Source organism: Gadus chalcogrammus, chromosome 1 (assembly GCF_026213295.1).
Source record: "Gadus chalcogrammus isolate NIFS_2021 chromosome 1, NIFS_Gcha_1.0, whole genome shotgun sequence".
Lineage (NCBI taxonomy): Eukaryota > Metazoa > Chordata > Actinopteri > Gadiformes > Gadidae > Gadus > Gadus chalcogrammus.
In genome coordinates this window covers 14,784,451-14,793,978 of record NC_079412.1, presented here as the reverse complement: position 1 = coordinate 14,793,978, position 9,528 = coordinate 14,784,451, and the positions used below count along the sequence as shown (strand labels likewise).

At 42.9% G+C, this 9,528-nt stretch overlaps 1 protein-coding gene across 1 annotated transcript; it reads right to left on the bottom strand.

Moving 5' to 3' along the window:
• Nucleotides 1–559: 559 nt before the first annotated feature.
• On the bottom strand, nt 560–8,735 carry zmp:0000001088 (trypsin). The gene is made up of 5 exons (XM_056601261.1): nt 8,580–8,735; nt 4,600–4,759; nt 3,762–3,900; nt 2,298–2,555; nt 560–1,813 (listed from the first exon to the last, which is right to left on the bottom strand). The coding sequence occupies exons 1-5, from the start codon at nt 8,620–8,622 to the stop codon at nt 1,646–1,648; spliced, it is 768 nt and encodes a 255-aa protein (XP_056457236.1). The 5' UTR covers nt 8,623–8,735; the 3' UTR covers nt 560–1,645.
• Between the last annotated feature and the right edge of the window lie 793 nt (nt 8,736–9,528).

The following is a 9,528-nucleotide window of genomic DNA, read 5'->3' as shown; positions in this document are numbered from 1 at the left end:
GCCGGGGCGAAACATCAATCCCGCCGGCCGTGCAGTCACACCCACGGTCGGAGCGACGCGAGGCCACGGCTCCTGCAACCCGAGAGCCCTCTAAAGTAGGACATCAACTATTCATTCTGTTGTGAGGCGCCTGGGCCTTGTGGGGTGTGATGAGGACTGTACTGATTTCACATGGCCAGCTTAGGTTCCCCCCCCCCCCCCCCCTCCTGCACTGTCTTACTGGAATCCTGTCTGGCCAGAGCCGGCTGAGCTGATCAAAAACATTCAGCTAGATCAGCTGACTCATTCTTATACATCGCTGGTTGTAGCGACACTCATCCTTGAGGTTACGGTACTATTCACTGTGATATGATTACACCACAGGGTTCAATGAATAACAGCCTGTTGTTTTCCACCAGCGTCGTGAGGCAGTGAAGACCAGCCAGTGTCCATGCTGTTGGTATTGGTGTTGTGAATTTCCAAGACAAGAAGAAGGAGCCAAGAATCCGCAAATCAGCCTCAGGATGTATTGGTAGTAATTTATTATATAAAACGAGGAAAAAAACACAGTTCCTTTACATTGTACAACAAACACACACCACAAAGGTTCTTGTTTTTAAGTAGTGACTGCATACATGTCACTACTATTCCATACAATAAACAAAACCAGCAAAAATTGGCAGAAATCCTTTACTTAGTAAAATTTGTTTGGGTAATAGACACGCACAAACGTAGAAAGGGTGAAATGTTGATGAAACGTCGAACGACTATCATGTATCCTCATCTTCTTCCCCAACTCAGTAGAGATGCATGGCCACAATGGCACTTTTTGGACTAATTTGGACCAAAACTCTGTGTGTGATGGATTGATGCCGTTGTTTACTGTGTATGTCCTTCTTGTTGATGTGATGTTGTGATGGACTGGTGATGAAATCCAGTTCAGAAGTGCTTAAGGAGCAACTGTGTCTTAAGATGTGAGAGAGCGATATTTTATTAATGATTATTGAAAAGATTAAACATAAAAATATATATTTCTGTATATATATATATATATATATATATATATATATATATATATTTATATATGGGAAGGTTTTTATGCAGTCTTTGATTCCAGTCATCATTCAGTCATGTTTGTTTGATTAATTGTGAAGCAAAATACCATCCCAAACCCATGGGCTACCATATTAGACATTTGATTTGTTAGAGAGTCTTTGTATTCTATGCACCAACGAATGCATCCCAAAAACAATTTATGGGTTAGATGATAGAGAAAGAACACCCAAAGGAAAACATGTTTGGATGGTTTTGAACATCTCAAGAAATGCCTACATTGTTATGTACCACTGCATGTCAGTATATAGCATTATAAGGGTAAATATGGCACAGGGATATTTGATCATATATATTCATTTATGAATACATGAATTCATCATTCATGCATATACAATTGTCTACCAATTCATGAAACAACTTCATCAAGTCATTTCAGAAAAGCTTAAATGATTTGCTACACCTGATAAAAATTGAAGTTTAAATATGCAACACATAAAAAAGGGAAAATGAATTATGCTAAAAAAAAAAACAAGAAAGGCTCATTTAAATCGGGAGACCTGAAGTTAAGATGTCCTTAACTGCTATAAGTTCCTGATCAAATGTACAGTTACTAATACTTGCATCTGCTGTAGTAGTTGAAGATGGTGCGGTCTATCCATCTGCGGTATTTGGCCACGGCGGTGTAGACTCCAGGAAACTCGGCCTGGGCACAGCCATTACCCCAGGAAACAACGCCATACAGCCTGCCTTCACACACCAGGGGACCCCCGGAGTCTCCCTTGAACAGCAGAAACCCCGGGGTTAGACAAGGCGCCGGGCGCTTTACACTCCGACTACACCCAGTGGGGAAGGTTAAAGGTGACATATTATACCACCAGGGGTGAGTGTGATTAGCCATTACAAGCCATTTTGAAAATCTGCCTCTTCTGACATCACAAGTGGGCGTGTCCACCTAGATGTGTGCTGGATGGATCAGTCTACCAGCCTACCCAGTGGACTGTAGCAAACGCTGCTCATTTATCCGTCATAAATCGAAGTGGACACGCCCACTTGTGATGTCAGAAGAGGCCGATTTTCCAAAAGGCTTGTAATGGCTTATCACACTCACACCTGGTGGTATGATATGTCACGTTTAAAGAGCAAAATATGCAGTGGCAGACACGGGAATACGAAGGACAGGACTATAATCGACAACAGCCTACGCTACATCCCGCCGGAATATTATACAACGGAACGACATTTGTTGTCTTGATCGGCCTCACCTTACAGGCATCCTTCCCGCCAGAGCTTAACCCGGCGCATATCATGTTGTCCGTGATGTTGCCCCCGTAAGAGGTGCTGCCGTTACACCTCTCCAGCGACACCATGGGCAGCTTGACGGTCCTGAGGATGGAGGGGAGCTCGGAGCCTGTGAAGCCCCAGCCCGACACGCGGCACAACCGGCCATCCGCCACGCTGGAGCCCTGCATGGGCAGAGGGACGATGGCCACGTAGCTGTTGAGGTTCACGGGCGCCTTCAACTGGAGAGAGACAGAGAGAGAGGCAGCGAGAGACAGGGAGAGACAGGCAGAGAGAGAGGCAGAGAGAGAGAGAGAGAGAGGCAGAGAGAGAGAGGGAAAGAGGCAGAGAGAGAGAGGGAGAGAGGCAGAGAGAGACAGGGAGAGAGAGAGGCAGAGAGAGAGAGGGAGAGAGGCAGAGAGAGAGAGGGAGAGAGGCAGAGAGAGAGAGGGAGAAAGGCAGAGAGAGAGAGGGAGAGAGGCAGAGAGAGACAGGGAGAGAGAGAGGCAGAGAGAGAGAGGGAGAGAGGCAGAGAGAGAGAGGGAGAGAGGCAGAGAGAGACAGGGAGAGAGAGAGAGAGAGAGAGAAGACAGAGAGAGAGGCAGAGAGAGAGGCAGAGAGAGACAGGGAGAGAGAGAGAGAGAGAGAGAGATAGAGAGAGAGAGAGAGAGAGAGAGAGAGAGAGAGAGAGAGAGAGAGACAAAGAGAGACAGGGAGAGAGGCAGAGAGAGACAGAGAGAGACAGAGAGAGAGGCAGAGAGAGAAACAGAGAGAGGCAGAGAGAGGGAGGCAGGGAGAGAAGCAGAGAGAGAGAGGAAGAGAGAGGCAGAGAGAGGCAGAGAGAGAGGCAAAGAGAGAGGCAGGGAGAGAGAGGCAGAGAGAGTGACACAGGAAGAGAGACGGAGAGAGACACAGAGAGAGGCAGAGAGAGATAGAGAGAGAGGTAGAGATAGAGACACAGAGAGTGGCAGAGAGAGACACACAGGGAGAGAGAGAGAGAGAGAGAGAGAGAGAGAGAGAGAGAGAGAGAGAGAGAGAGAGAGAGAGAGAGAGAGAGAGAGAGAGAGAGAGAGAGAGAGCGAGACAGAGACAGAGACAGAGACAGAGACAGAGAGAGAGAGAGAGAGAGAGAGAGAGAGAGAGAGAGAGAGAGAGAGAGAGAGAGAGATAGAAAGAGAGAGAGAGAAAAAGAGAGAGAGGGAGAGAGAGAGAGAGAGAGAGAGAGAGAGAGAGAAAAAAAGAGAGAGAGGGAGAGAGACAAAGAGAGAGAGAGAGAGGGAGAGACATAGAGATGGAGATGGTGGAGAGACAAACAGGACAGTGAGCGAGGAACTCCTGCTGGCTTGCTTGACCTAAGTTGAGTTCATTTATGTAACAACAACAACAACAACACAATTATTTTGCCGGACATATTCTGCATCATCACGGTTTCTTGGCACCTCGTGTACCTTTATGAGCATTATGTCGTTGTTGTTCTCGCCGATGTAGTCAGGGTGTGGTATCAACAGCTGGGGTATGTTGAACTGCTCTGTCCCCTCGTACATGGACAGGGAGTAATCTCCCGCCACTATCAACATGTTATCTGCCCTGAGGAAGAACCCAAAGAAGCGCTGAAGTCAGGACAAGCGTTCAGAACTTCCGACAGGTCGTTCCTGTTGTCTTTGGCCATTTGATGACATTCGAGGGGATAACCTATTTGTTGACACCAAATGATGTGTTATTTACGTGGTTTATCCCCTTCCCAGCCATAAGGAAACTCGTGTTTCATAAGTACGTCATCAATTACCCCCCATAGTCGTCAGGCGCTTGAGTCAAATTCCAGGGCATTGGGTGTTTCACCAGTGCACAATGCATCCCATTGTCTGGGCTTGTATCGCTTTCTTTCGGTCTTGATAAGTTACAGTAATTACAAATCTGATATCGCTAAGCACTCGTCGTAAAGTGTGCCAATTATTTACCTGCACACATGCAGAGATGTCAAGTTGAGGACACCTTGAGTGTCCTCAATTTGAATTACCCTCTTTTTCCATTTGGTAGTTCTTGAAAAAAAATAAAATATATAAACTCCAACAGAATTTGGAGAATCCTCAAAATGGCAATAGATAAGGAAACCATCTTCATCTCGGCCGTTGGAGACATCGATCGTTGAAAGGTGTGTCATGGAAAATGAAGCACCTCCAAAATTGTGCGTCACCAATTGTGGTTGTGGATTAGTGTACTCTGTGGCGTTTCCTGCTGTAATACAGCACATCACAAGCCATAGCTTAGTCCTCAACATGAACTCACCCAACATCACAGTGGGCTGCTGTGAGCACCCAGTATTTGTTGACCAGCGACCCGCCGCAAAAGTGACGCCCCTGGTTCGTCTGGATGGAGACAATGTACTTGATGAAGTTCTGAGTTGGGACGTAGCCGCCCACTATCCGGCCTTCCATCTGAGCATGGCCTGGCGTTTGGAAGGCAACAAACATAAAACACAGGTGAGACTTATTTGGAATGGTCTTGAACAGCAAGACGACACAAGCACAGAACAATTTCAATCAAAGTATTCTCCGGCCTCCTCCACAGTTCATACAGTAGCAGGCATGACAACACCACGGGTCCAGATGCCCTGATGTACATATATTTACAGACTGGTTTTACAGTAAGTGGAAATTGGGGCAGCATATGATGAATGCTGCTGTAGCATCAGCAGATTAATAACACCAAAATACAATCAAGAGAGGGAACCAAATCTCATTCTGCTATCCCAGGTGCTTTCATCCCTCTCTACAGACAGACAGTCAGACGGACAGATGATTAGAAAGACAGACAGACAGACAGACAGACAGACAGACAGACAGACAGACAGACAGACAGACAGACAGACAGACAGACAGACAGACAGACAGACAGACAGACAGACAGACAGACAGACAGACAGACAGACAGACAGACAGACAGACAGACAGACAGACAGACATGCTGACAGACAGATAGACAGATAAACAGATAGATTGAGTGACAGACAGACCAATAGATAGCGGTAGATGGATAGATAGATGGATAGATACATAGATAGATAGATGGGTTAATACAAATTGCAGTACTATGACTAGTACGAAAATATTTCATATAGCAGTATAACATTATGTAAAAAAATAAGTTATTAAAAACTATAATGGAGTATATTCCCGCTTTACATTTTCTAACAGGTTTTACTTCACTATGTCCTGTCGTTGAGCAATTAAGCTGATCTTAAATCGTTATATAGTTCTTCCAAAGGTCAGGTCAATCAAAGGCTACCTCCTTATGTCTGCTCGGTGTATTATATTACATAATATTATATTATATCTCTCTACGTCTCGTATTCTCCATTGAATCCTCAGAACTTGCTATCAACATGGTACGACAACATGGCTAACACAGTACACTCATGCTACTACGAGTGGAAATGCTTTGTGGTCTGAGGGCTTTGTCCCTTACTCTTCCCTACCAGACAACCGAGAGGGCTGAACGAAGACCCTCCATTCTCATATTTTGAACCCAGGCTATAATTTCCTTAAGAGAGAAAGAATAGGTAATCCTATACATGAGCTCCATCACTTGGGTGTGTGCACACCACACAAACAAGAGAATGGGACATTTGGTTGGCATTATGCAACTGCCCATCAAAGCCCTGATTGAATCTCCAGGGAATGAGAATCACTAAATGACAATGACACATTGAGATATATACCGCCTGGTAGTGGGAAATGAACATTGTGCAAAACAATACTAACAATGAATAGACAAACTGTGATTTCAATTCATAGTAATACCTCAATATTCAGAAAACAAGTCTGGTTTTGTGGTTTTAGAATGTAATTCACTTTTCTTTTAAGAGAGGCTACATGGAAAAATATACTAAATGATGTATACTTAAAACTTTTTCTCTTTAACTTTTGCTCTGTATATCTATTACTCTTTAAACCTTGAAAAGAATACAGATTCAATATTAAATATAACCGCAAGCGGTGATTAACAGGGTCCAAGCTAAATTACAAGTCAAGAACACACTAATGGAAGATATATAAATATGACATATAATTATGAAGGAAAGATGTTCCACTTAATACAATACTGTGCCTCAGCTAACAGGTGAGCTGCAGAGCACTGGCTGAATGTCATGTTGAGCTTGTTCATAATGCTCTAATCGGGATTCGAACTCGCCACCTATAGATCACTTGTACAAGGCAATATCCCATTGAGCCACTTATAGACCTGAACTGCAGTCTCATTCACGTGGTCAAAATGTATATTGATAAGCACACAACATCCAGAAAACTCCAAGCACACATTTCTCAAGTGAATTAAGGGCTTTCTTAAAAGCATATACCTGAAAAATCTTTGAAATTCTGGGGAAATTAAACATTTGTAGGCAAGAACACTAACGGAAGAAATATAAATATGACAGAGTTAATTATGAAGGAAAAATGGTTAACGAAGGGCTTTCTTAAAAAAATTAAAATTTGCACTGTTAATGGTATCCACCTAATGATAGCCGTAAGGTAGTTATACAATAACCAAATTGTCATATAGGCTAAATGGGTTCAGACTACGGCCTTTGGATTTTCTATGAAATTGTGGGAAAAGTAAACATTTTTAGAGCAGAAGACCAGGGTGAAAAAGATGCAATATGATTAAGAGATCAATATGATGAAAGAATTTTGAGTCCAGGTCAATCTGGTAAGGAGAAATAAGGATGGTTCATATTTTTCTTAAAAGCGCCACCTTTGGGTGCAGTACCACAATTTGGGTTTATGGGTAGTGGGGGGCATTGGTATCCACCCAATAGTCATGTTTCTTTATACAATAACAAAATGGTCAAGAAAAATGGGCTGACTGCTCCAACTTTATTGGCCAATATTTCTCAAATGCAGAAACAATAGGGGACGCCCTAATAAGTGTGTCATAAACTTACTGCCTGTTAAGCCCTTTGAGACTGCACCTGATTATTGGCAATACAAATACAATTTAATTTAAATTTAATTCAAAATTGTATTAATGCAAATTTACTTCATAAATTCCCTCTCTTAAATAGATTCTCATTTACTACATTAAACGACACACTACACATTCCCTTCTTGGTGGTAGTAGCAATGTAGCAAAAGTGAACTTGCATTTTTGGAAATTATGACTAATCCTAATATGTAATTACTCTAATTTATTTCTGAATTCACTTTGACATATCTGTTGTGTGTGCGCTGACTGCAATTAACTTAGATAGATATTGAAATAGTCAGGACTGGAGGAAGATGTTTTTTTTATGAATCATGGATGTTCAGGAATAAAGTTGCATATGATTTGTTTAGTTTATCTTAGTTATCTTATCTTATCTGTCTTTTTCATCATCTGAGTTTAGTCTTTCTGAGATTAGATTGGTTTAATTTCTCTAACATGACTTTGCATGGTTCACATTTCATGGATGATTAAAATAAGTTTCCGTTGATCATGTCTAAGTCAAATTCAGTTGATCATAATTACCCAAATTTAATTTAAGTCAATTTATATTACTTAAGTTTCATGGAGTTGAGCTGTTAGGGTTAATTTATTCAAGGTCAAGTAGTCCAGTTCAGTCCAGTCCAATAGACTAGTCTAGTCTAGTCTGTCTAGTCTAGTCTAGTATAGTATAGTCTAGTATGATAAAGTCTTGTCTACTTCATACAGTCATTGAATTTTTTTTATGAGGATACGACCATTAATATTCTGACTCTATTGTGTATGAATGATTGCCAGTTAAACATCTCCATTCCCTCTCTTGAACCAAACTGATTGTATCTGCCTTCCTTTGTACATTTTATTTTATTTTAGCGTGGTTTAGGACTCCATCCAACCAGCTCAGCCAAGACCAATCAAAACATAGTCCTGAGTCAGCAGGAACCATGGGGTGTCCTGCCAAGGAGTGGTCTCACAGGACCTCAGAACCAAGAGCCGGTTTGAATGCCCGAAAAAGCAGGAGCTGATAACAGTATTAAGGTCACACCAACACACTGTGAAGTATATACGTATACTGTTATACACCCAAAAACATTAATAGAGCATAAATCATATTCAATATTCTCTCACCAGTTAAGCTCTTACAGTTTAATACTATCCAGTCCTGCTTGCGTACCCTCCCACCCCTTCAAAAACACAGAACGCTCCACTCTTCCACGACCACATCTGAGTTGCGGAAGTGCTAAACTGGGTCACCAAAAAGAGAACCAGCACACATGTGATTAACAGTCAATAAAGAGGCTACTTACAGCTGACGGCCAGCCCACACAGTAGGAGAGAAGACAGGTCCATGGCGAGGCGACGGGGGTCGGCGGCACACTGCCGTGTCGCAGGGTGAGAGGGAGAGAGTGTTCCCCTGAGCACGACCAGCGGTCTAATCCTAAGGGCTAGATCTCACCTGCACTCTCGGGTTTCTCAAAGTTCCTATTTCCGTTTCCATGGTCACCTTGTGTCCTCCCTTGAACAATATATAATTGAAGCACGTCACAGCAACTCCTTCCAACCCCCAACCAGGCAGGAACCCCCTTCATCAAATATAAAAATAAATATACATTCGGTCCACCTTGTTTATGTAGTGTCAAATGTTTCAGTGATTTTGAACCTTGGATCAGAACAAAATAACTTTTGTGCAACAACTCAGTAAAAGTTAGTTAAAGTAAATCTCCTGGAGGAATATTGGGAAAGGGGTTCGATATTACAACCTCCCCCCCCCCAACACCCCCCACCCCTGGACGTCCCTGTAATGACCTGCAGGGCTGGCTAAGGGCCCGCGTTGCCACTGATACCAAAGATGAACCACGTCTCAACATCTTTGTCTTCCACACGAGTCACCGATGCAACCGCTCAGCTCGACAGGGCGTGGGTTCCCGTGTGTGTCTCCCCATCCCTCCACCCAGCAGCAGAGATTCCCTGTAGGCCGTTTGTGTCTCTGGTTGTCGCGGGGTCCTGCCTGGCCCTCCCGGATTCTTGATTTGTTGTTGACATGTGGCTCTAGATCTCAGCGTGATGGATACAATTTCGTTTCCTTTTTTGCCTCTTCTGTTTTTCTTTGACCAGATCAAATATCTTATAAGAAATAGTAATACATTTATTTTGTACAACGCTTTTCAAAATACTAAAAGAATAAAATGCTAACATTCCCAAATAGCAGAATTTATATAGTTCTTTATAGATTACTGTTACAATTGGGAATGAATG